At 51.2% G+C, this 27,346-nt stretch overlaps 1 protein-coding gene and 1 non-coding gene across 2 annotated transcripts in view; both read right to left on the bottom strand.

Annotated features, from left to right (window-relative positions):
* Positions 1 to 5,171: 5,171 nt before the first annotated feature.
* Positions 5,172 to 5,244, bottom strand: TRNAG-ACC (transfer RNA glycine (anticodon ACC)). The gene has a single exon. It is a non-coding gene; the product is annotated as a tRNA-Gly (tRNA).
* A 2,577-nt stretch (positions 5,245 to 7,821) lies between these two features.
* Positions 7,822 to 27,346, bottom strand: part of OLFML2A (olfactomedin like 2A) — a 28,683-nt gene continuing 9,158 nt past the window's right edge. The window contains exons 3-8 of the mRNA XM_061431292.1: positions 21,963 to 22,070; positions 18,914 to 19,123; positions 16,615 to 16,861; positions 14,239 to 14,463; positions 12,988 to 13,173; positions 7,822 to 12,100 (exon numbers count right to left, since the gene is read on the bottom strand). Coding sequence (XP_061287276.1) covers positions 11,496 to 12,100; positions 12,988 to 13,173; positions 14,239 to 14,463; positions 16,615 to 16,861; positions 18,914 to 19,123; positions 21,963 to 22,070 — 1,581 coding nt within the window. The 3' untranslated portion in view covers positions 7,822 to 11,495. The remainder of the gene's footprint in view (positions 12,101 to 12,987; positions 13,174 to 14,238; positions 14,464 to 16,614; positions 16,862 to 18,913; positions 19,124 to 21,962; positions 22,071 to 27,346) is intronic.

The following is a 27,346-nucleotide window of genomic DNA, read 5'->3' as shown; positions in this document are numbered from 1 at the left end:
CCCAAGTAACTTTTGAACACACGACTTTGATATATACTCTCAGCTTAAACATGAAAAGAACTGCAAACAAATACTGAACTTTACCTAATGGTCTTCTTTTTCACAGTGACTAATTCTGAAACTAGTCTCTGTGTACTGGCAGACTGAGTAAAAGGTGAAATGTATTAAGCATGTTGAGAGCCAGGTTTCTCACTGTTGTGGAAGAGACGTACATTCAGGAAATGATTGGAACTGAGGCATAGGTCTGAACTCTTGGATTTATATTTATATACGTATGCGTTTCCTAGTTCTATCCACTGAGAAGACCGAGAAGCAGTGATACCCTGGGAACAGTGAGCCCAGCTGTGCCCAGCTCCTACCTTCTAAGTACCGTAATATCAGCCTCCACAGGGGAACCAGAGCTCCTAGAAGAAATGGCTGGTTCCTACATGAGACCAGAGAAAATATAGGATGAGTCTATTTCCCTCTTGTGTCAGAAAATCGGGAATTGCTCAGTGAATATGAGAGACACATCCAAATGACACAGCACCACCTTGGATGAGTTCTCACTGGCCGCATCTGCAACAATTTGATTAGCAAGTAAATCATAATAATGATTAATTATAACCCACTGAATAAGATAAGAATTTATGCGCTCATCATCCCCTGTATGTTTCTATAACTGTAGATTCTTCTCCACAGTAGAATGCTGAGTCATAACAATAGAAATTGTCACAATTTTGCAATCATCTGAGAAATTAATATAGATAAAAATGAAGATGCTAAGAGGGTGAAAGTTTGATGAGAAATAAAATATTTATATAGTCTCAAAATACTCCCCCACAAATTACTTATTAACTGTAAAGAGAAAATCATAATTGTGCAGTAGGTAAATTTGGTAGACACCACCTTAATCAAGTGATTAAGGTAACCATCACCAGTAATAGGGCAAATGGACATGAAGTGCTTCTTAATATGGGGCCTCTAGGTGGCTTCCAAGGTGGCAAGAATCCACTTGCCAATACAGCAGATGAAGCAGATGTGGGTTTGAACCCTGGGTGGGGAAGGGCCCGTAGAGGAGGGCATGACACCCACTCCAGTATTCTTCCCTGCAGAATCTCATGGACAGAGGAGCCTGGCTGACTACAGTCCACAGGGTTGCCAAGTGACTGAGTACACATGCTTCTCAGTACGACGTCCTGAGAAGGATATAGTATCAGTTCTGTGGCATCTCTGCCCCAAATGCATAGCCTGAAACTAATCATGAGGAAGTATTTGACAAAGTCCAGGAATATTTTACAAAATAAATGACCTGTACTCTTCAAAAATAGTAATGTCATGGAAAACAAAAAAGGCTGGAGATCCATTCCAGAATTAAGGGAGATTTATTTACATGCGACGTGTTATTCTGGATTGGATCTTGATCTGGAGAAAATTGTCCTAAGCTTCACCAAATTTGTATAAGACCTGTAGATTAGGTCGGAGAAGGCACTGGCACCCCACTTCAGTACTCTTGCCTGGAAAATCCCATGGATGGAGGAGCCTGGTAGACTGCTGTCCATGAGTTCGCTAAGAGTTGGACACAACTGAGCGACTTCACTTTCACTTGTCACTTTCATGCATTGGAGAAGGAAATGGCAACCCACTCCAGTGTTCTTGCCTGGAGAATTCTAGGGATGGGGGAGCGTGGTGGAATCCATGGGGTCGCTCAGAGTCGGACACGACTGAAGTGTAGATTAGGTATGAAAAAGTGAAAGAAAAATGAAAGTGAAGTCGCTCAGTCATGTCCAACTCTTTGCGACCCCATGGACTGTAGCCTACCAGGGTCCCATCCTCCGTCCATGGGATTTTCCAGGCAAGAGTACTGGAGTGGGTTGCCATTTCCTTCTCCAGGGGATCGTCCTGACCCAGGGATTGAACCGGGGCCTCCCGTGATGTAGGCAGACGTTTTACTGTCTGAGCCACCAAGAAAGTTCTAGATTAGGTATAATATTGTATAATGCTTAAATTCCTGATTTTTCTAATTGTGCTGTGGTTATGTGAATGTTCATATTTAGGGGGAAAGGGGCATCATATCTCACTCTCAAATGTCCAAAAAAAAGCTCTCTATAGAGAGAATGAGAAAGCAAATGTCACAAAATATGAATAAATGGTGAATCCAGGGGAAAAGTATTTAGGAGTTATTTGTGCTGTTCTTGCCTGGAAAATCCCGTGGACAGAGGAGCCTGGTGGGCTGCAGTCCATGGGGTCACTAAGAGTTGGACACGACTGAATGACTTCACTTTGACTTTTCACTTTCATGCATTGGAGGAGGAAATGGCAACCCACTCTAGTGTTCTTGCCTGGAGAATCCCAGGGACGGGGAGCCTGGTGGGCTGCCGTCTATGGGATTGCACAGAGTCGGACACGACTGAAGCGACTTAGCAGCAGCAGTGCTATTCTTGTAGTTTTTCCATAACTTTGTTATTATTTCAAAGTTAAAAAGTTGAAGACAAAAAAGAAAAAACAAACCTGTTTGGATTCTTTTCTTTAAAGAAGCTATTTTCCCTCAAGGAACTCATTCATATACTTGCCTGTTGAGCAAGTCTAGACTCTTCCCTAGTATTTCAGTGAACATCCCAATCTTCTAGAAACAAATGGAGATTTGCTTTTGAGTTCCTCATTCCTCAGCCATGTGGTGTGGGTTATGCTTCCTGACCATCAACCCTTCCTGTCCAGCTCATTGACAATGTCCATTGAATACTTTCATGTTGCACCATCGCTGAATCACCAAGGCTCATCTCTGCACCTGACCAGAGCAGGAGTGTAGGGTGGGATCTTGTGAAACTGAAAGACTGAAATATCTGATTGCCTTCAGGGGAATAGCAAGGACTGAGAAGGAATGAGGAGGAACCTCAATGGCCTCCTGTGGGATAAGGGTCCTCATACATGCCTGGATCCTGGACTAGAAATCTCTGGATACAGCAGTGGCTGGAAGCCTCCACCCTGTATCTGGCTGCCAAGATTTGTCTTGGAATGGGCGATCAGGAAAAGAGAGCCGGGTAAATTCCCCTCTGCAGGAGTGACGCAGAACTAATCCCATCAGTGTGGTTAGGGGTGAGCAGGTGACCGCTTTGCTAAACTGCACTTCAGGGTTCATTGGAAGTTTACCAGCTCCCTCCGGTTCGTTAAACTCACTGTTGGCAAATGCAGTGAAATCTCTGGCTGTCCCTGATCTCAACCTGATCTTGTGAGTCTGGGCACAGGGTTTGGGGTTTGACTTTCCAAGCTGCCTTAGATCCTCACATCTCGGTTCTTGAAGGCCTGCAGGTCGATGGGGCTTCCGGTTGGGATATTTGGAAATGAATGGCTGTGGGTGGGGCTGGGAACGTGAATGGAGGCCTTGAAAGCCACCCCTGGGATCCTCAGAGCAATGGGAGGAGCCGTGGGACAGTGACAGGTAATAGGGTGAAATGGTCAGCTTTTCATTTTAGAAAATTCACTCTAGCAACTGAAGTTGAAGATCAGAGGGTGGGAAGGGACAACAAGCAGAAAGATCAATGTAGGAGCTGTTACACAAATCCAGGCCAAAATAGTGAGGAGTTCTATTTAGACCTTGTTCCATAACAGAGACAGCAAACACAGCATATATCTCACCAGCCAGACTTCTTATTCTCATGGCAAACCTTGCTAACCCTTCACTGTCCTCCCTTGCCCTGGGCCAGGTGGGCAGCTCCCATAGATGACTACTGCCAGTCAATCCAAGTGGGCTCACTGGATGAAAGAAATGTGCCCTCCCCACTCTTCTGTTAGAGAAGGCAAGGAAGACAATCAGTTTTGAGGATATGCTGGCACTTGTTGACAACTCACGTGATCAGACCCAGAGTGGCGCCCAAGTCAGTCTTCGAGGTCCTTCATGGTGCTCCGTGCCTCGCCCTGCCGTGCACCCTCTGTGTTCCCACTTAGTGCTTTTGCTGTCCATTAGCTCATTTCAACCTTGCAACATTCCTGGTTGTGAAGATCGAGGTTGTCATTCCCATTTTAAAGATGAGGAAATTGAGAACAGAGATTTCAGGTAGAGTGCCCATGTTCTGCAGGTGGTAGGTGGTAGGTGGCAAACTGAGATTCAAATCAAGGGCTGTCTGGCCCCCACAGCCTCGGGTCCTTCCGCTAGAAGCTTGTTGCAGCTGCAGCAGCTGTTCAAGTCCATCAAGGCCTCGTGCAAAAGAGCCAGGCCAGGTTGGGATGGGACATTTTGGTAACAATGACTTTCCCTGTCAATAAAATCCCTGGCTTAAAAAGACCTGGGAAACTTTTCTTTGGAATCACCCTATCTAATCTGCTCTGTGTTGAGCCATGGAGAAGGGGGGCCCTGGCCCCTGGGTGGGGGTGTGGGGATCGCTGAAGGGGTGCTGCACAGATGGTGAGGGGAGGAGACCTCTTGCCATGGGAGAGAATAAAGTTTCTGTCCTTGCACAGTTGGAATGAGGGCCCCGGAGCCAAGCAGCCAGGGCCAGGGCAGGGCAGCCAACCTCTGGCACGTGAAATGGCACCCTGAGCTCATGGCAGATAATTCTCGGTAATAATTCATACCCCCTGGCAGGCAGGCATCCTGAAAGCCCTGTCTGTTCTGCCTCACAGAGTCCCTGTTGGAATGTAGGGGCTTGAGGGACTGGCCCCAGATGTGGGCAGAGTTCAGACTGGACCCGGTGGGTAGGGTAGCATCTGGGCACTGCCTGGGGGCAGAGGGTGTCTTTGTGCTCTGTGCCCCAGGAACCCCACCCCCACTCATAGTCGCCCTGTTGGGGAGAAATGGCCCACACGCCAGGCTAAGGCCTGCTCCCTCTGCTGTTCTTCTGGGGCAGCCGGAGGAGGGTGCTTTCATAGGTGCAGCCTGGCAACTGACAGATCCACCCCATCACTCTTGGGGTGCCCCTTCTGAGCAATGGGAGAGTGAAGGACAAGGGGGCCCCCAACACCCATGGCACAATCTTCTGGGAAGGTCTCAGTCCTCGCCCCCAGGGACCATGGTCTGGGGTAGCACCCGGGCACCAGCAGTGATTCTGATGGGAACTGGATTTTTTTCTCAAAGCTTTTTATGTATGTATATATTTATATTTATTTGGCTGTGCCAGCTCTTATTTGGGTCATGCAAGATCTTTGATTTTTGTTGTGGCATGTGAGATCTTTTAGTTGTGGCATGTAGAACCTAATTCCCTGGCCAGGGATTGAACCCAGGCCCCCTGCATTGGTAGCACAGAGTCTTAGCCACTGGACCACCAGAGAAGTCCTGGGAGCTGGGTGCGAGAACCACCAGTGTGGTGTTTTGAGGGGGTGGTGCTGCAGCTCGGTCCTCATGGCTGTGTGACCTTGAACAATTTACACAGCAGTCGGTGCCCCAGTCTCCCCATTTGTGAAGCGTGGACAGCAAAAGTACCTATTCTGTGGGGTCACGGGGAGGATTCAATGAGATGATGCTGTAGACTCGGCAACTGAGCCTGGCACGGAGCACACACCCGGCCGGTGTAGTTCCTATAGACGGTTATTGTTATTTCTTCCTTCTCCACTCGGTGAAGGGGAAATTCTAGGGCTTGAAGTCCTAGTGAAAAAATCTAGAGGGCAGGAGAAGGTCATCCCCTTTGAGGAGAGCATCAAAAAGGGACCAGAGGAGGCTCTTCACTCTCTGACTGGGAGGTAGGTTGGGAGGTGTTGGCACCTCCATGGCTCCAGGAGCAGGCCCCACTCCTTGGCAAGGCACAGGGAGCCCCTAAAGACTCTTGGTTCTCAAAGCACCAAGTACACCACGTGATGCGTCTACGAAAAGCTTCCATACCTCCCAGCAGGTTCCCAAGGGGAGGAGTGAGACTTGCTCAGCTTGGTGCCCCCAAGGCTGGCACACAGACATCAATCACATTGGATGCCCCACAGCTCTCTGCTGGAAGAGCTGGCAGATCCTCTGAGCAGGGAATTAACTGGTCACAATGCTAACAGGAGTTACTGCCTCCTGAATGCCCACAGTGTATGGGGCATCACGTTCAGGGTTTATAAAACTGCACAAGACTTGTCAGGCAAGCTGGTAAGGGTCAGAGATAAGTCAGTCTGGCCCCCAAGCCCACTGAGCTCTACAGTCTCTTGCTTCTGTGGGCCACTGAGCTGCCCTGAACACTAAACTGGGGTTCAGAGCTGCGTGTCTGGCATGTGAGAGTGTTATTGCCACAGACGACAGAAACACCACAGCTTTCTTTGCTGGCCAAGTGTCTGGCTGCAGACCAGGGTGGAGTGTTTAGGCAGGTATTTTCCCCTGAAGATGGGTTTTCTCATTTTCATAGAACTTCAGGATGGAGAGAATTACTGGAAATATCCCATCTGCTCTCCAACCTTAATGATCTGAGATTACACTCTAGAGATTCCTGCCTGGAACCTGACTCTAGGTTCTGAGATGGATCACTCAGTTATTTGCAGACATTTGTTGGGGTCTCCTGGGTGCTGATCAACAAGAAGAGAGCAAGTTCTGCTTTCATAGAACTCAGACTCCAGGGACAGGAGATAGGCCTGAAGAAGGAACACTAATAAATACCTGCCAGTGAAGATACAAGGAAGTTTGTGATGGGAACAACTTTAAACTCAGCATTGAGGGACGGTTTCCCTGGGGAAGCTGAGACTTGAATGACCAGAGGGAGGCGGCCATGTGCAGGTGCAGGGACCACCGTCCTGGGGAGAGTAACGCAAAGCTGATGCAAAGTTGGGGGAGGATGGGGCGGAGAACAGATGGGACTGGTGCTGGTGAGGAGCCGGAGTGGGAGGTCATGGTCCAGATTACCTAAAACCCAGCCATGTTTGGCTTGCTTGGGACTAGGCTCGGGCCCAGTGGGGTCTGAGTGGTGACAGGGACGTGTCCCCGTCAGCCTCTGCCATGGCTGAGGCACTGTGCTTCTGACTTGTCTGTCCTGTGGGGACCGGGCTGAACAAGTGCGTGTATGTGTGTGTTTGGGAAGCCAGTCTAAATCCAAATCACCCATCGGTGGTTTGATTGCTCCTTGGAGGTACCTAAGCCACCATGTGAAGGCCATTAAGTCACATGGGAGAAGCTATTCTCTTTCAATCTCATCCCTCTGATTACATCAAGGACATGTCCCCATTCTGCTCGTTTGCCCTTTACATCTCCTGAACATTTGCTAATCTTACTTTTTACACAAAGACCTTGGGCCTGCTTCACAGGCACGGTGTCTGGCGAGACTGCGTGTTCTCAGCATCACATTCTGATCCTTGTGTTTGTGGTCACTGGCTATCTTTTACTATTGTAAGAAAGTTCATCCCTAAAAAGATTTTTTTAAGATTTTTTTGTTTTCATTTTCGCTAACAGCTTATAAAGCTTCCCTTTGAAATAAAATTAGTAAAAAGAATGAAATGATCGAAAAAAGAAATAATAAAGCATACTGAAGATGGTAAAGGGAAATGTGACACAAGTCACGTGGATGACTGAAGTTTGAGAAACATCAGTCAGTGATGCTCAAGGGTCCCCTCCCCGATTCCACAATACTGCCTTTTTCCCAGGAAAACATTTCTTTTTGTTCTTCCCTTCCCTTCAGCCCCATGTCCCCTAATCTGGGATTCTCTCTCTCTGCAGCTAAGGTGGGGGCTGCAGGTGATGTCTGTACCTTTGGGAATGGCTTGCTTCTCCTCTCCCCTGGGAAGGGCCTGGTTTTCAGCCTGACTTGGGTTCTTCTGCCCTAGTTCATTTTCCAGATCAGTTTCCAGTAACAAGGCCAATTCTCATAGCAATCTAAAGTATTGTTTTAAAGTTATTAAATGTCTGTGTTACAGTAAGGATGCAGATCATAACATTTAATCAAGACTTATAAATCAAACTTTTGATCATGTATTTATTTCGGTACAGTCCACCTTGGTGCAAAAAAAGATACTGTGGCAATTTACAAAAATAGATAAAATACAATATAATAAAGAGATCGGGGTAAAGGCAAAAGCAGAAAGCTAGAATGAAGCCAGAGTCCAGTAGGAGACTCAATACAGCGACTGTTAAAAATAATCTCAAGTTCGACTTTAAGCTTCCCAGTAGCCAAAGCAAAGAAGAAAACGGACTGGTTACAAAATTCTTAACAACAGTTAGTTTTGAGCTTTGGTGTAAAAACAGAACTGGTTCAACTCTTGACTATACTTCTTGTTAGATTCGTGACCCTGAGCAGGTTGCTTAACCTTTTTGAACTTGAGGTTCATCCCCTGTAATGGGGAAAAGTAATGCCATCCATGGGGTTCCTGGGTGCATTAGTGGTACTGTAGGTAAAGGTGCCTTCTAGCTCTCGGAGGGCACTGCTTGGGCCCCCAGCTGCCCTGTGTCCTCACTAAACTGCAAGTCTTCAGCCATAAAAAGGAGTTGACATCTGTCCCCTCTGACAGTCCCTACCCTGCCCGAATGTGAAGCCTGTGAGAAGCACAGCTGGATTCGAACCTAGGACTTCCCAACCCTTCCTTACCCAGGGCTCCCTGACAACCATCCTGGGCCGGGTCCTCCTGTCACCAGAGTGGTTTCCAATGTCGTCAAGGAGGAAAAGATGTTTTAGAACAAACCGGCTTTCAGAAGCCCTCAAGTCATTCCCAGGAAACCCCATCCCACCCCCTGAGCCTTACCTTTAGGGCTGCCTCCCAAGGCAGAGGCCTCCTTCTTTTCTCCCCAGACAGAGCAAATTAAATATTAAGGCCTAGAACTCTCTCACAAGGAATCAAAGGTAGCAGTCAAAGCCCCTTCCTGTGTCATGTTGTTCAGAAACACCAGAGACGGGTTCCTTTGCCTTCACAGCGAGGTCGGCAGGAAAAGCTGGCTCTCTCCTTTAAGTACCTGCTGTCAAACATAGTAAATCCCACCAAAAAAGTTCTTCCCTGCCTCCCGTCACTGATAAGACAAAATCCAATTGTCTTAGAATTTCCTTTCCTCTCCTTTATACTCGACTTCATTCCAAACATGATTGGAGGGAGTCGCTCTTTGGTTTGGCATTCAAGGCTCTTTATGAGCGGACCCCAACCTCCTTCTTGGGTCTCCTATGCAGATGCAATTCATGGCTTGGCTACACTGGTTTAAAAGAAACAAGCACTAATTCTGGAGCTGCTGCGAGAGAGATACACAATTGACAAAAAACACGTACTAACCAGCCGTGAAAACCTGACTCTGCTACAGAGTAAACTGCTTGCTTTGGTAAGTCCCTTCACCTCAGTTTTCGCATCTATAAAATGGGCACACACAGAGTATATACCTTCCACTGTTGTGAAGATAAACATATGACTTTCTTAGCCCACTGTTGATGTTCACGGCATATTACCTGATTTGGAAACCTGGCTTTCCACTTAACTGCCTCCACTTAACTTCTCTGGGCGCCAGTCTGACTACCTGTAAAATGAGGAAAATAATTGTACCTACAACGTAACCCACATACAAGGACCTGAAAGCAGAAGGGGATCAGTGAAAGTTTAGAGGCTGCAACCAGCATCCTGTCCCCGAGAAAGCCATTTTGCTTGTCCTTTTTCAAAATCGGTCCATTTTAACTTGCCCTTTTCTAAGACTAATGGGAAGAGAGGAGCCTGAACACTTCTCACATGGTTGGGCTGTGATATCACAAAGCACTGAGTCTTCTAAGACCCACACCCAGGGCCAAGGGAAGTGCTGGGACTTGCAGCCCCCAAAGAGTCTGTATGCTCAGCCCTTGGAGTTTCGCTGGGTGGGGGCGCCTGGATGAGTCTGCTACTATGAGTCAGGCCTGGCTCGGCTGGGCGTCATCATTCCCCTTTATTTCGGGGGTGAGTTACAGCTTAAACAAAATAACGTCACCTGACAATGTCTGAAAGAAGTGTATTCTGCACAAAATGCATTTCCTTACACTCCAGGGTATGCAGCTGAATTTCCCAACAGGGCATATACACAGACACCTGGGAGCTGGCATGGGGACTGAATGAAAGCAGCAGGGTCTGGGGTTGTGTCGAGATCAGCTGTAAATACCCTTCAAACGTGTTGGGATGGCTTGGGTGCTGGGTGGTCTACGGCCTAGTGCCTCCAAGCCTGGAGAATAAAGGATTTGGACAAAGCCCTTCTGGAGGGAGGTCGGCTGTGTCCCATTCCCCGAGTGGCCCTGAGCCCTTTCTCCTTTGTTGATGCAAGAAGTCAGGCTGGAGAACTTCTTCCAGCTCTAAAAATGTTGTTCAAAGCATATAGGGACAGACCTGAAGGTCTGATCCTCTGGGTTGCCCAGGACTGAGGCTCAGGGGAGCCCACCTGTGCATTTTCAGCCCCAAGTTGGACTCCGGGCACCCTTGCCCCAATATCTCTGAAGCCAGGAAAAGCCTGACCCACAGACCCCTTTCTCCTTCCCTCCCAGCTTCCACTCCCTGGCTCTTCCCTGCCACCAGAAGGTCCAAAACCTCCTCTGTGCTGGCTGTCCAGATCTCAGCCTCCCCGCCGTCTCCCAGGCCAGCTCACCTAAAGACCAGGTTAGGACTGCCAAGAAAGAGGAAACCTGTTTCAGCCTGGTACTGCCCAGCCTCAGGCTTAGGGTCTTGCTCACGGCAGACCTGGAGTATCCCTGAGTACACATAGGTTGTGGGTTCAAAAGCCCAAAGAGAAAGGACAAGGTGGACCCCGGCCCAAAGGCTCTGGGAGGTAGTGGGGAGAGGTCCCACAGCCTGGGTATGTGGCTGGAGTCAGCACTTCTGGGTGGAGAGGGAGCCCCAGGGCCTGGCCCAGTTCCCCACTCTGGTAGAGTCGCGCTGGCAGGCAGCTGCCTGCAGCCTTCTCAGCTGCTGCCTCTGAAACAAATGACGGTGCTGATGAAGAATAAGAGAAAATAAAAATGAGTACAGAGGGAGGGGGTCTTGGAAGGGGGGCTGGTATTTTTTTCTTGGGGTGTGGTTTCTGTTCAGTGGCTGGGTGACTGTGGAGGTTTGGAATGCGGTCAGACAGCGGGTGGGGATGGGGGGCTGGCCAAAGGCAAGGAGCAAGGACATTAGCCAAAGGGTCCAAAGCCCCAGGGCCACCAGCAGCTCAGTCAGAACAGGGGCCTGGAATGGCATGCAGAGCCGGCCTCCACCCAACACTAGTGTGTTGGTCCCAAAGGTTTCACGTAGCCCCTGGGAAGGGAGACAGACGTGAGAGGACAAGAAAAACCAGGGGAGAGGGGAGAGGGTTGGAGGTAGGGGAGAGCATGGTCAGGTCTCATTTGTAAAGTGGGCTAGCCTGATCCAGACTGAGGCCTCAGTCTCCTCATCTGTTAAATGGGCTTAACTGCCTCTACCTCCAAGGGTGTCAAGATTAAGCGGGTTAGTGCACGTGAAGCTCTTGACAGTATTCTGCAGGTGGAAGCGATTATTACTCCACTGGGTGCTAAGGAAGGTTGATCCTTGCTAAGCCCCCTGCCTAGCACCTATCCCTGGGCCTGGCCCCCAGTAAATATTTGCTGAGGGAGTCCCTTGCAGGAGTCGCTGTGGAGAGCCCCCATGCCCATGGCCACTCCTCTCCTGTGACCCCAGGTTCCCATTCAGACCACGAAATGGAGGGTGTAGGTGAGCTGGTGGCCGTTGTCCCAGGCGTAGAGCACCCGCTCCTTGGGGTTGTAGTCGATCTGGGTGGTGTAGGCGTGCTCATTGAGAAAGGGCAGCTGCAGGCGGGCATCGGTGCCCGTGTGCGTATCGAAGGCGTAGGCCACGTGGCCCTCCCGCTGGTTGTACGTGTCCACGGCGTACAGGATGCCGCACACCAGGAAGCAGTTCCCGTAGGAGTTCCGCCGCAGCCGCGTCTTCCACGTGGTCTCGCGTTGCACTGACAGGTCGCCGGGGTCCAGGCGGCTCAGCACGATCACCTCGGACTGCGCCTCGTCGCGGTCATCCACGGCGGGGTAGATGACCCACAGGCCACTCTCGTCCACGGCGAAGTCGATGTCCGAGTGGCCGCGCCACTTCCAGGGCGTGGTGTCCTCGTACACCACGTCCGGCAGCAGCGCCCAGGAGGCCACGAAGCGCTGCCGCAGGTCATACTTGATGATGTTCTTGGTGAAGGCGCGGTTGTAGTAGAAGGCGCCCTGGTACACCACGTGGCCTGTGCCGATCCAGTTGTAGGGCAGCTTGTACATGTTACTCCAACGGCCTGCGTGCAGGGGGCGGATGGTTACACCAGAGCCTCTGGGAAAAAGCCTCAACTGATCCCAGGGACCAGCAAGCAATGGAAACGGAGTGAGCTGTGGGCCTGGGGCTGGGCCAGTTATCTCGCCCCTTCAAGACATTGTCCCATTTGCCATGGAGCAAATGGGGGCTCAGAGGGTTCAAGGTTACCAGTTGTGGACCAGCATAGGCCAGGATGATACCAGGGCATTTGCCCATGCCCTTCTTGCTGCCTAGACTGCCATTTCCCATCCTGTCTGCCTGGGGAATGCCTCAGCATCACATCCTCTGGGAAGTCTTCCCTGGTCTCCAGGCTGGGCTCCCACAGCCCCAAGGCCTCCCTCGAGCACCATATCCAAGTTGTTTCTTAAAGCTTTTGCCACGCACATCAGATTGTGCATTTCTGGAGGGCAGGTCATGTCTAACTGACCCTTTCTCCCCATCATGTTCCAGATGTGATAACAAAATTTCTGCCCTTCCCTGTCCAGACCTGAAGCTCCGGTAAGGCCTGGGGTTCTGCTAACCTGTAAGACAGGGTGATAACCCCCCACCTCGTGGAGTTATGGAGATACCATGAGTTGATACACACAGGTGATTAGCACATAATAAGCACTCAGCAAGTGCTGCAAACAAGATGGACGTGGTCTTGCCCTCGCGAGTGTCATTTACTGTCAAGGGTAACAGTACTCAGAGTTTCCACTTAGGGGGTGCCCCTAGACTCCCCTTCATGGGGTGGCTGACCAGTCAGGGCTAGGCCAGGCTGGGGAAGCCTGGACCACAGGATACCACAGGCAAACAAGGGCCACGTCTCCAGGGGAACCCTCTCTAGGCTCCCCAGACCTGTCCCCCCTTCCCGTCTCGGGGGTCCCCCACCTTGCTTGAAGTTTTCCAGGTTGCGGAATTCCACCAGGCTGTTTCCATAGTAGTAGTTGGTGACATAGATCCTGTCATCCCTGGCAGCGGGGTCCTTCATCCAGGCTCCCTCATGGCGCCCATAGCTGTGGTGTCTCACAGGGGGGTCCACGGCCCGGAGGGTGCCCTCACAGCTCGCCTCTCTGCCTGTGGGGAGCGAGGGGCGCAGCATTTGATACACACACCCACAGGCCCTGAGCCAAAGCAACAGTCCTGGGAATGTTATCTGAATCTTTCTTAAATCCCCTCTGAGATTTTGTTTGTAGCATTATTATTATTTTTTCTTTCTTCATAATCAAAGCAATGTCCCTTCATTGTAGAAAACAGAATATTCAGAAAAGGAAAAGGCAGAAAATAAAAATCATTCAAAATTCTGTTATTCAAAGAAAAGTTTAAACATGTTGTATTTCCTTCCTTTTCTTATTTTCTCTGCATGTACAGTCATGCAGAAATACTTAAAAAGCACCATCATTCTTCTGAATATACAGTTTTATGTATCCTGTTTTTTCCCTCCACTGAGCAATCTCTCACATCATTAAATGGCCTTTTAATGATGTGATTTCAAGGTTCCACCAGACCGCCAGACAGCTGTGCCACTGAATTAATTTAACCAATCCCCTCAGTTAGACTTTGAGATTATTTTCAGTTTTCTGACATTAGAAATAGACCACAAGGAAACCAGTTAAGCTGTAGCTGCTGTCCACATATCTGATGAATCCTTTAGGAAAAGATTCCTAGAAGTGGGATGCACATGGACCAAAGTAGGGGATGGTTTTAAGGCTTGTTATCACAGGCAGCCAAGATGCCCTCCAGAAGGATGGGCTCAATGACTTAATTAGGAAGATTTCTACCTAAGATATGAGCTGAAACTACAAACATGAACATAAAAAACAGGGCCAGAGACTGGACAGAAGAAATCGGGAAGTAAAAATAGTTGCTGGATTTGATGATGGGATTCTAGGTGATGTTTTAAGAAGAATTTGCTGAGAACACTATCTGTTTCCCTGTAAATGTAGTCAGGCTTTTCCTACAAAGATCAGATAGCCAACATTTTAGACTTTCCAGACCACATATTTCTGTTTCATTTTCTTTTTTTTTAAACAACCCTTAAAATATGTAAAAATTATTCTTAGCTCAAGGGCTGTACAAAAGCAGGCTGCAGGTTGTATTTGGCCTACGGGCAGTAGTTGCTGACCTGTGAGGCTTACTCACCTTGACTGGGGACTTCCGGGCGTGGGGGTGGCTCGGTGGGCAGGGGACTGGTGGTGGGGGTGGGGGTGGGGGTGGGATCCGAGGCAGGGGTGCCAGGGGCCAAATCTGCTCCCTCAGGGGCCTGGGGCTCAGCCTCTTCATGCTCTGCCGAGTTGGGCTCTGGTGGCCGGCCCTCCACCCTGGGCGGCAGCTGCTCCAGCCAGGAAGTGCCCTTGAGGGCGTTGTCTGTGGAGAGAAGACCCCGTGTTCACATCCAAGCAGCACCCACCACTGCCCGGGATCCTCCCCAGGCCCACCGGGCTGCCAGCACTGGGGCCATGGGGGAGAGGAGGGGCTGGCCCCTGAAGAGTGAAAAGCCTTGCAAAGTAGGAAGTGGAGAGGGCTTCCTGGTCGGCAGACTGGCTGTAAGCCCCTCAGGCGAGTGGCCTCGGTCAAGTCCCCTGCCTCAGTGGGCCTCAGCTTCCCCTTCTGTGAAATGAGAGTCGTGAGGTCTACCATGTCAAGCTGTTGTATGGATTAGAGAAAAATGTATAGGAGACATTTGCACAGATCCTGGCAAATATGAGGCGCCGGACCTGAGACCCCTTTCCCTCCTAAAGAAATACTTTGTACCAGTGTTTTCATTTCCTGGATCCAATCTCCAGAGGCAGAAAGCCCTGCTCCCATGTTACAGACGTTGTCTTTGTCTGGACCCACCCTCTAGTCTCTCTCATCCGGGATTTGACACCGCAGGTAGGGCAGGCCAGGTGTGGCCAGCTTCCCATCCCCTCTGGACCCCAGGTCTCTGTCCCCTTGTTCATCTCCTAACTCCCATCTCTCAGCTTGCTTGCCCTCCCTTCTTCTTCCACCCCTGCTGGCATGGGCTGTACTGACCGGAACTTCTTCAGCTCCATAGCACTGGTTGGGGCCCTCTCCGGTCATCCCTGACCTGCGCTCCCCTGGGCTGGAATGGCTGGGGTCAGGGAAATAGTTGGAATGGGCAGGGAAAGCAGTAAGACTCCGTGGCACAGAGCAGGGAACAAAAATCCTTCAGCTTCTGGGCTCTAGTCCCATTAACTCGCTGCAAAACCTGGAGGTGGTCACTTCACCTCTCCGAACTTGTTTCCTCTCCTGGATCAACTGCGACAGCATGTGTGCAAGGATTCAAAGCTGTGATACCAGAGACAGAGGAATCGTGCTGTCGTTGCTGTAGTGGCAGGGCTCCCAGAGATGTCCTGAGGCTCATGTGACTTCTACCTTGTCTCTTCCTGCTGGGCTTCCCCTTTGCTCAGGGTGTAGCCAGGCCCCACTGGGGAGCAGCCCCTGGGGTCTCTAGGGAATGAAGGCACACCCTCTGGCCAGCAGGCCTCAGCCGGGCCCAACCTTGGTACCCAGCCAGGGCAGGGCTTGTTCCCACAGGCCTCACTGGAAGAGTCAGATGCCTGCAGCTGTTCATGGGCAGGGCCCTGGCCAGGGGTCAGCGGCTTTACACGGTGGCCAGGCTGAACTGGCAGGACTCAGAGCTGACAGCTGGCACCAGGAGCTGGGAGAAGAGGCCCCTGAGATCTGAGAGACCAAGAACTGAGGGGCTCTTGGGAGACTGGTCCCTCACAGTTCCACTCCTGGCCCCCTTGGGCATGGGCTAGGCAGAAAGCCTCAGTGGAGGAGGTGATCAGCAGGACCCAGGAAGGGGAAGCAGGCTGGGGACACCTCTCAGGGACATCAGAGGAGAGCAGGCATCTGGGGAGGAGCTCAGAGGGAGAATCAGGACCACACCAGTGGGGATGGCCCAGAAATCTGGGAACTCTTGGAACTTTTGTCTCTTGTTTTTCGATTAATTATTTCGTTGCGCTTCACCGTGATCTGGCAGGGAGCTTTAAGAAAGAGACCAGAGTCTGTGGGCTCTTCTTTGGGGGGGAACAGAGCGGGATGTGCTGGAGAGGCCATTCACTCCAATGCCAATCTGGGCATGGGAGGTGCCGCAGAGGCCCCAGGGCACTTCCCAGAACCCTGGCCCGGCCCCTGCGTTCTCCCTGCCACCAGAGGCAGCTGCTTAGTTCTGCGTGTGCTTTTCCCCACTAGACTATGAGCTTCATGTAAGGCAGAATGTCTGGAAGATACAGCACACACATAGTGAACTTTCAGCAAATCTTTCAAGGAAGGAGGAAAAGTCCAGTGAGAGTGGAGACAGCTAGAAATACTGCAGGGCTGCTCCGCGTTGATTTTATCATTTCAGCCCCACCCAACAACCCCAGGAGGGGGTTATCCCATTGTGTGGACAAGCAAAGGGCACCGGCAGGTAAACCACGGAGTTGAGGTCTGGGGCAGTTTACACAAGAGATCCTGGGTCCCTGTAGGACTCCTACTCCCCAAGGTTCCCGTCTTCCTTCAACTCACCAGCCATGGCCTCGGTCGTGTCTTTCCTGCCTGCCTTGTAGTAGGTGATGCCTCGGATCACGGCCTGCTGCTGGGCCAGGGCCCGGGGCTTGGCTGTGGGCTGGGGGAATCTGCCTTTGCCCTCCTTCTTCAGCCTCTCCACCTTCAGCAGCTTCTCCTTAGGAGGTTTCGAGAGGCCCTTGTCGACAAAGCTCTTCTGCACGCTGCCGTATTTGTTGTTTTCTTTGCCTTTCCCTCCAGCTGTGTCCTGGGGGAGAAGGGGAGTCTCAGACTTGGAGGGTGGTAGAAGGGATGTTTCAGGGGGTCAGGGAGGCTCAGCATTTGGGGGCTGGTAGCAGTCAGGTGGCTCCAGGCCCTGTGTCCCAGGAGCTCCTGAATTCACATCTCTCCTCCCATCGTGGTGATATCCATGACCAGGGTGTGCCTTGGTTTCCCTACTTAGCTCTCTAGCTCCCCGGTAGGCTTGAAGCCCAGTCTAATAGGTTAGATCCTGTTCCACTTACCAATTCCTGTTCACTCTGCCTGGGGGGTAGACTGCAATGGTCAGCTCCCCGGGGAGGTCAGCTTCCCATCCGTCTCTCTCACTCACTGGTCTTTGTGTGTGAGCCGGGAGAGGTTCTCAGGCCCTCCTGACCAATTCATCTCAGTGTGCCTGGAATTTTCCCAGTTAGCACTGAAAGTCCCGTATCCTGGGAAACCCTTCAGTCCTGGGCAGACTGGGATGGTTGGTCACCAGGGCATTGACCTTAGGGCATGCTGTTTCTAATATTTTAAGAATTCTGTTATTTTGGCTTCCTTTTAAATGCCTCTGATGCTGGCTTGGCACGCGAACACTGGGCCTGTGACATTACCCATTGTTAGGCAGGATCTCCAGGAGATACAGCAAGGACGGTATCTAGACTTTCTGTGCCACTGCCCCAACAGGACTCATTCCAGCTCTGGAACTGGCACGGAATGAGCAGGAAGCCAGCTCTGGGCCAAGGCACCGGGCTTCCTCCCTGCTTTATCAGCATCTATGTGGTCCTTGCTGCAGACACAGATGGTCCCATCATCAAAATGTCAGCACGGGAGGCTGAGGGGTGGAGGGGAAGAGAGTGGGCTTGGCTGTCACGCAGGCCTGGGTTCCATCAAGGCCACCTTCTCCCAGTGACCCTGCTCCATGTTTCCTCATCTGCCAAACCGGCAATGAGCATCCGCCCTCGCAGGTCGTTGTGGGCTTCGCTGAGACCATGTCTGTGAAGAAGTCAGCTGCCTTCTTACCCCACTCACTAGAAAACGAGGCTGCTGTGGGAGCGGTGCGGGCTGTGTCCTGCACGTGGTGACTGGTCAAAGGAGCGAATGGAAGTAAAGTCTAGTCTGTGCTCCATCTGCCAAGGCACACATCCTGGTGTGTGTTGGTCATAGGAAGGAGCCTTCAGATAATTTATCCACCCAAAGAGGCCCCCCCCCCTTTTTTTTTTAACTTGTTTTGGTTGCCCTGGGTCTTCACTGCTGTGCAAGGACTTAGTTGCTGTCCTTGAGCTTAGTTGCAGTATATGGGATCTTAGTTCCCCAGCCAGGGATGGAACCCGAGCCCACTACGTTGGGAGCTGAGTTTTATCCACTGGACCAGCAGCGAGGTCCCTCCCCCTTCTAATTTATCTGACCAGTGGTGAGAGTCTTTTCTGCAATCTGTCTGGCTAGAGGAGGGCGTTTTTCAAATTTGCCCAAAGGTGTGTTGTATGTCATGGATGGCTCTGCCTGGTGACAAAAGCAGTGCCTTTGCTCACTTTGGGAGCTGAGTTTGAAGATGGAAGGCTGGGTGTTTGCTGCAGGAGGTCTCCACCCCACGATCAATTGGTTGCATGAAGAAGTGGTATTAGTTGGCTCGGGTCCCGGAGGCATTGCCCACATACACCCCCTGCCCCCACCCCTACCAGAACTGATGCAGCCAGGGGCCCAGCCACAGCAGATGAAGTTTCAAGTGGTTGTGCTGCAGGTGACCTGGTTCCCCCGGGACTAGGCAGGGAGGGTCATCTCTGCAACCTTGTCCCTGCTAGTCTGGAACCAGGAATGAGAATACCGCCAAACGCCTGGCTCAGGAGCCCCATGTCTGCTCCCAGCTCACCTGTGTTGACTGCTTACTGCGCAGCAGGCACCCCCTTGCCCCCACCCTGCCAGGGACTCTCCCACTGGGCCAGCCCTCAGCCCCAACCTATGACCCCAACCCATGACCCAGCTGGCCCTCAGGGCCGAGGTCCCGGCACGCTGTGCTCCCAGCCCACCCACCTCTGGTCCCGTCACCAGAGCCTGGTCTCACCTGAGCCTTGCTGCCGGCGCCGGGGGCTGGGGCGGCGGCGGGTGCGGTGGCCGCGTCCTTCTGCAGCAGCTGGAGGCCCAGGCTGGAGAGCTCCTTCTTGATGCTCATCATGATGGCTGAGTGGTTCTCGTAGTGCCTCAGCTGCTCGCTGAAGTGGCGCATGCTCTCCCTCACCACCTCGTTCTCCCGGCTCAGGTTGGCCTTGATGCTCTGTAGGGGCGGGACTTGAGGTCTTTCCAGTCCCTGGGCTGTCTCCCACCCTGGGGCACACCCCGGCTTCTGCCATCAGGCTTTGCCAACCCAGTCTCCCAACCCAGGGCCCAGAGGAATGGGTGGGGCGGCACCCAAGAGCAGCAGTGAAATAAAGCATGCTGCTCGAGACCCTGTGGTTATTAACTTTAATTTAAAAACTGCATGAATGAACAAATAGAAAACATGTTCATAGTACTAAATTAAAGGATATAAATGGATAGAAAATCTATGTCTCCCATCCACCTGTTTCTGGGTTAATTGTGATGGCCTTCTTTTTTCTTTTGTTTTTCTTGGCCATGCTGCATGGCTTGCAGGATCTTACTTCAGATACTGAACCCCCACCAGACATTGAACCCTGGCGGGGATCGAAGCCTTGGCAGTGAAAGCTCAGGGTCCTAACCACTGGACTGTGAGGGAATTCCTCTTCTTCCTCCCTCCCTCCTTTCCTCCCTTGCTTCCTTCGTTTCCACTTTGCTTTCTCCCTTGAGTCTGTTTTGGGAATTCTTGCACATCTCTGTATATAGTGCTTCTTACACCTTCTATGGACCACATGGCCGGCCACTGTCTGGATGGACCAAAATGTATTTAGCTAGTCCCTTATGGATCCATCTTTTAAGTTGCTACCCATCTTTTGCTACTTTAAAAATACCTTTTAAATTCACAAGTAATACATAAATATTCCCTTTTCATAAAATAAACATAAACTCATTGGGGTTTTGCTATGGCCTCTGATCCCTTCCTAGTCTCCAAGTCTCCAACTTTTCTCCTGGGTCTTGTTGGCTCCACCCGCAGCACCAAGCCCCATCTTTACCCCTACTCTGCTTCTCCTGCCCTGCCTTGTTGTCTCCCGCCTGCTGCGGACATTGCCTGGCTTTAGCAGCCCCTAGCCCCATAGGCTTCCTTGGTTTTTCAGATGGTAAAAAATCTGCCTGCAATGCAGGAGACCCAGGTTTCATCCCTAGCTTGGGAAGATCCCCTGGAGAAGGGAATGGCAAACCACTCCAGTATTCTTGCCTTGAGAATTCCATGGACAGGGGAGCCTGGTGGGCTACAGTCCATGGGGTCACAAAGAGTCAGACAGGACTGAGCGACTAACATACACACACACAGCCCCACTCCCACCTGGATCACAGAGAAGACGGAGGCAAACCATGTAAGGCAGCTTTTTCAACCTCAGCACTATTGACATTTGTGTGTTGTGGGACTGTCCTGCATTGTGGGATGTTTAGCAGCATCCCAACCACTGCCCCACTAGAACCAACAGCATCCGCCACCCACTTCCCCCAAATTGTGACAACCAGAAATGGTTCCAGATACACCAGCTGTCCCCTGGGGAGCAAAATCACATAGGGCTGAGAACCACTGGTATAAGGGAAGAAAGCAGAGGGAAGCTGGGACTCCAAAGTGCTGCCTGACATCACAGGAGGTCAGTCCCTCCTGTGATGTTTTTCCCTTAGGCAGAGGAAGCCAGCTCCTCCTGAGGCTGTTCTTTCTGTCTCCTCCCAGTGTTAGCAAAAAACTTCTTTTGTTTTCCACAGCTATCACTTAGTGAACAGAAGCAAAGCAAAGATAATGCAAAACAGAAGATAATTTAAAAATCATTTCTTCGTGGCTGCGGAAATCATTGTCTGGCTCCTCCAGATTGCCTGGCTCACAGTTATGTGAAGTGAGTTAACATTTCCTAAGATTACAAGAGGAAAGAAAGGTCAAAGCAGAACTGTAGAACCAACAACAGGAGGGCCTGGCACGCACTATGCACAGGAAATCCTGGGCACAGGAGAAATTCAACAACTGTTATTATCTTTCTCCCGTGCTGGCACAAAAGAGATACTCACCAAATAATCTTCGAATAGTTAAGTGACCCTGGACTTTGGGGTTCGTAGGGGTTAATAGGGGCTTTCCAGGTGGTGCTAGTGGTAAAGAACCTGCATGCAATGCGGGAGACCCGGGTTCATCCCTGGGTGGGGAAGATCCCCTGGAGAAGGAAATGGCAACCCACTCCAGTATTCTTGCCTGGAGAATCCCATGGACAGAGGAGCCTGGCAGGCTATGGTCCATAGGGTTGCAAACCTTTGGACATGACTGAAATGACTTAGCACGCATGCACACAAGAGGTTAATCTCCCCTTGTGGGGCACAGGATGCCCAGGTGCCCCCTCCCGCTGGAAAGGAAGCCGGGAAAGGAAGCCCCTCACACCCCTGCTGGCAGCTGCATATCCCCGTGCTCTCAGCAGCCCAGCACAGACCGGATGCAGGAAAAGGTGGAGGCCAGGCTGTGCCAGCAGAGATGCAGACCTCAGACCTGAACCCCCACGCCCACTCAGCTCTGTCCCTGTCTCAGGGGGCGGTGTCAACCACCCACCAGCCCTCCGGCACATTTGCCCTGAGCAGGAGAAGACACTTAGCACCTCGGTCTCCAGGTAGGTGGGTCCTTGAACAGCCATGCTGCCTTGGGCCTGGCCCCAGGAGGCTTGGCCAGTCCTTCACAACACTCGTGTTTCATATGAATGGCCGCCCCAGACTTGTGCCCTGGTCTTGGTGAACTGAGGGTGGCTACAGGTTCCAGCCCCCTCCACACCCCTTTCACACAACTAGTAGGCGCCTCAGTTTCTCCACCCAGGCCTCCAGCTTCCTGTGGGCCCTCGAGGCCCAGTCGGATCTCCTGCTCAAAGGCGGAACCCTGTGGCCTGCATCTCCTTGTCCAGCTCCCTCCTGGAATCCAGCTTCCTATAGCCACCAGCGTCCAGACAGAACTGCCCAGGCAGCAGCCTGGCCACTGGCTTGAGCTCTGCCCTTACCTCTTCTAATGTGTTCATCTGGGAAGCCACCTTGTGGACGTAGGCGTGCACTTTCATGAGGTCCATGCTGTACAAGGTGCCCTCCAGGAGATCCACCATGGACTGCAGCTGCCGGGGAAGGGTGAGAGTTAGGGAAAAGGCAGAGCACGCGGCAGGACAAGAAGTGCAGTTAGAACTGGACATGGGACAATGAGCTGGTTCAAAATTGGGAAAACAGTACGTCAAGGTTGTATATTGTCACCCTGCTTATTTAACTTGTATGCAGAGTACATCATGTGAAATGCTGGCATGAATGAAGCACAAGCTGAAATCAAGATTGCAGGGAGAAATATCAATAACCTCAGATACGTAGCTGATGACAGAAAGCAAAGAGGAACTAAAGACCCTCTTGATGAAGGTGAAAGAGGAGAGTGAAAAAACTGGCTTAAAACTTAACATTCAAAAAACTAAGATCATGGCAGCTGGTCCCATCTGCTGCTGCTGCTGCTGCTGCTGCTGCTGCTAAGTCACATCAGTCGTGTCCGACTCTGTGCGACCCCATAGATGGAAGCCCACCAGGCTCCTCTGTCCCTGGGATTCTCCAGGCAAGAACACTGGAGTGGGTCGCCATTTCCTTCTCCAAGGCATGAAAGTGAAGTCGCTCAGTCGTGTCCAACTCTCAGCGACCCCATGGACTGTAGCCTACCAGGCTCCTCCGTCCATGGGATTTCCCAGGCAAGAGTACTGGAGTGGGGTGCCATTGCCTTCTCCGCTGGTCCCATCACGTCATGGCAAATAGATGGGGAAAAAATGGAAACAGTGAGAGACTTTATTTTCTTGGGTTCCAAAATCACTGTGGATGGTGACTGCAGCCATAAAATTAAAAGATGCTTGTTCCTTGAAAGAAAAGCTATGACCAACCTAGACAACATATTAAAAAGCAGAGATATCACTTTGCCACAAAGGTCCGTATAGTCAAAGCTATGGTTTTTCCAGTAGTCATGTATGGATGTGAGAGATGGACCATAAAGAAGGCTGAGTGCCGAAGAATTGATGCTTTTGAATTGTGGTGCTGGAGAAGACTCTTGAGAGTCCCTTGGACTGCAAGGAGATCAAACCAGTCCATCCTAAAGGAAATCAACCCTGAATATTCATTGGAAGGACTGATGCTGAGGCTGAAGCTCCAGTACTTTGGTGACCTGATGCGAATAGCCGACTCATGGAAAAGACCCTGATGCTGGGAAAGATTGAAGGCAGGAGGAGAAGGGAATGACAGAGGATTAGATGGTTGGATGACATCACCGACTCAATGGACATGAGTTTGAGCAAGTTCCAGGAGATAGTGAAGGACAGGGAAGCCTGGCGTGCTGCAGTTGATGGGGTCACAAAGAGTCGGACACGACTAAGCATATTTCACATATGGCAGGCGCTGTGCCGGGGCCTGAATGAACCACTTCACTTAATCCATAACAACCCCGAGGACAGTGGAGCAGTGGACACCGAAGGAGCTCTATCCACACCCCCTGGATCCCTGCTTCTGTTTCTCGTGCCCAACCCTGGCTTCCACATGCCTACCTTTTAACAGCCTGTATCTGTGACTCTCTTCAAAGAGCCACTTTGCCCCTCAAAGTGTTTGGGAGTGTATGTCCTCCTGGGGCAGTCTGCAGGCAAGGGCTGACTGGTGTGGACATCTAGAAGTCAGAATCCTAGCCACGCAGGACAAGTGAGCTGCCACTCATACTCCAGCGTCCCCTGCAGCTGGGGCTGGCACTTGGCCTGAAACCATGCCCCTACTGGGCTCCTTTCCTTCCCCCTCCCTCCCCAGTCCTCCTGCTGCTTCATCTGCTTCAGTATCAGTTCCTCCTGGGAGCCCTTTCATAATAAGTCATCTGCACAAGAGTCTGCTTCTGGGCACCTGACCTGTGATAAGGTTTGGAGGTCTTTTATCTCGGTCGTGCAGATCGGGAAGCTGCTGCTTAGAGAGGTGAAGCCAAGGCCCCCGGCTGTTAAATGGTGGAGCCAGAAGCAGAGCCCAGATTGGTATAAACCAAAACCTATTTCCCATCATGCTTTACTGTGCCTGTCTGGGTTCAGATGGGGAAACTGAGGCCAAGAGATGGGGAGGGGCTTGCACAACCAGTCAGTAGCAGATGCCACGTCTCCCTCGCCCAGTTCGCGGCTCTCCCCTCAGCTGCCCAACTCCATCCCCTTTCCGTCACACCTCATCAGGACATGACCCTTCCCTCCAGATGGCCAGGATGCCAGTGAGACTGTCAGGGAAACCTTGGCACAAAGGGCCAATTGGGAAATCAGCTTTCCCTTGCCTCTAGTGGGCAGTTCCTCCAGTCCACCCCCTGTATGCATTCTCAGGGCCTGAGCAGGCCGGTGCTCCTGTTTGGCCTTGGCCAGCTGTTTCCAACAGTTTTACTCCCACTCTCCCAGGGGTGTTCAAGCTGTTTTAAGCCAGGCAGTTCTTCTCTGAGTAGACTCTGATCTCGAAAACAGAAAAAGGGGGACTCTGGTGGAAGCAGGAAAAGGGCCCTGAGCCTCCTCTGCTTCCCCACAACCTTGTTCAGCCTTGGAAGGGTTGCGTGGTAACCCCAGGGCTCTGTGGAGTTCAGTTTCAGAACTGTGCAGTTTCAGAACTAGACGCTCCTGGGTCTCAGCTTCTCTCTGGGAGGCGGGCAGCAGGGGTATGGTGCACAGCAGCACAGTCTGGACAGGGCTCAGCTCAGAGTGGGTGCATAGCAAGGGCTTCATGAATATCAGTGATGAGTACCATTCCAGGAGGCTAAAAGGGACCTCCCAGCTTCATTTCTGTTGCCTTCAAGGCCACCAAAACTGGCTTCCTGAAGCACAACTTTGACCATGGGTCACTCCCCTGCCAGATGGCTCGCTGTGGCTCCCCACTGCCCAGGTGGGGCTTCTAATCTGCTAAGCCTGGCACTCAAGGTCTCTTCAATCTGCCCCTGCCATCTTCTTTGGCCTCAGCAAATGTTCACTGTGGCCCAGGCATTAAGGACAGTGATGACAATACAGACACGAGCTTCCGTGATCCTTCTTAGGCTGTCAAGGGGTGCAGAGTGACACAGAGGTGTCCGGATCAGGAAACACAGACGGAAACACACACAGGTGCCCAGGTCACTGACGGCGGGGCACTGACTTGTCTGGGAGTGGGTGTGGGTTGGTAAAGTCTGTCAGGAGGAAGTCTGAACTGAACTCTGAAGGACAAGCGCAAATTGAGCAACGATGGCCAGAGACAGACATTCCAGGCCAAGGGAACAGCTCGTGCAAAGAGCTGAAGGTGTGAAGACACATGGCGTGTTTGAGCTGAGCTACTCAAAGTGTGGTCTGCAGACCAGCACCATTCCCAGTCCAAGCCGCTCATTACCAGTCTGTGATTAAGTAATTACCCAAAGCAAGAGTAGACTTTCATAAAATTTCAGAGCCGTTCGACAGAGAAATTTTGTATCTGTGGACCCTACTAATCCAACACTGGACTTGTATTTAGTGTTTTTGTTTATATTCCATTTCATTTGTCTAACAACTAATTTTATAGTATTTTACAAAATATTGACTCTTGACAGATTTTTAAAAAACTGGTCTTTCACCACATACAGTTTGAGAAGCACAATATGGAACTGACCGGTGGCTAGTAAGGCTGGGACAGACAAAGGCGAGGAGGCACCCTGGGTCATACCCACTCTACTTACTCTCACCTAGCCTGTCTTTATTGCTGCTCTGCCTGAGGGACTCCTACACATCCCTCAATGCCCAGTTCTAATGTTACCTCCTCCTCAGGACTACCACAGTCCCTGGGATGTTGCTTGGTCTAGCACTGACTACCTAGCCATTATTGGGATCAGGAGCTGTGTCCCCAAAGGACTGGGATTTCTCAAGGGTGGGGCCACATCTAGTTCATGTCCAGAAGGAAAGGGAGTGAAGAGGTGAGAAACACTGCTCCTCCCTGCAGCCAACCTTCCCAAGAAAGGGGATCTAGAATCCCATTCTTCTTCCTCGGAGCCATGCAACTAAGGTCAAGTAACAGCTGCAGTTCTTAGCTTGAGGGGAAGGGTTGAGGTAGAGACAAGGGGCAGGTATAGGTGGGTATGCTCTGTTGTCCTCCACAGTGGCTTCTCCTAACCTCTTCTCCTGGGATGGTGGGGGAAACCCACGGAGGAAGGCGGAGCCACACCAAATAGGAGAGGCCTCAGCCCTGTCTTGTACTGCTTCTGCCATGGCTTCTCTTGGGGCTCTCTGGGTACCTCTCAGGCCCTCACTTTTGCTCCTAAGGTGTCGAGGAGGCAGAGTATCTTCTCTGGGCTCTTCCTGCAATCCCACCTGTTGGGTTAATCCCACCACTGCCCCACTCTAGTCCTCTAAGGCTGAATAAAAAATCCCATGGCTGCTGTGCACTGAAAGGCCTATGGGATAGCTCCGGGCTAAGAGAACTGCCCAGTGACCTCTCCACTGGGCAAGGGGACACAGCAGAGAATTCTTGGGTTCAAATCTTAGTGCTGCCAATTTCTTGCTCTGATCTTAGGCAAGTCACAGTTCCCCTCTGGGACTCAGATTCCTCCCCCAAGTAAAGCTGGGAACATAAGTTCCCTCTCCAAAGGGTTGTAGCAAGGATTAAACCAGCTAGCCTTTAGAAAAAGGTTTTGTCTATCCTCGTGTCCAGTATGCTTACAATCGGGTTACTGGGAAGTGGATATAAGCAAAAGTTGGATTTGTCCCTGTGACTGAAGACTGGCCTCTGGCTTCTGTCCCTGGAGTCTGCAGGGTGCTAGTGGATTTGGGGGACACTGTGGTCCAGGAACTGCCAAGTTGTCAAGAAGTCACTTGGGGACTTCCCTGATGGTACATTGCATAAGAATTGCTTGTCAATGCAGGGGACACTGGTTCAATCCCTGGTCCAGGAAGATTCCACATGCCGCAGAGCAACTAAGTCCATGTGCCGCAACTACTGAGCCTGTATTCTCTAGCCTGCAAGTTGCAACTGCTGAAGCCTGAGCACCTAGAACCTGTGCTCTGCAGCAAGAGAAACCACCACAATGAGAAGCCCATGCACTGCAACAAAGAGTAGCCCCCCAGTCCCCACAACTAGAGAAAAGCCCCCTCAGCAACAAAGACTCATCTCAGCCAAAAATAAAATAAAGAAAGCATTTCGTTCCTTTAAAAAAAAATAAGCCACTTGGCCTAAAATTCACCCCACCCCCCTGCCCCCTGCAACTTTGAGAGTTTTGGTATCCATCCAGTTGTTACAAAAATAAAACTAAAGTTAAATTTAAAGAAAATATTTTGAGCCAAATGTTGGAGATGATTCTTCCCGGGGCCTCTTGCTTTTCTGTGTGTCTTGCCTGCAGACACGCTGACTGTTCTTGTTCCAGGCCACCTTGTTGTAG

Source organism: Bos javanicus, chromosome 11, assembly GCF_032452875.1.
Source record: "Bos javanicus breed banteng chromosome 11, ARS-OSU_banteng_1.0, whole genome shotgun sequence".
Taxonomy (NCBI): Eukaryota; Metazoa; Chordata; class Mammalia; order Artiodactyla; family Bovidae; genus Bos; species Bos javanicus.
This window is presented reverse-complemented; position numbering and strand designations above follow the sequence as displayed.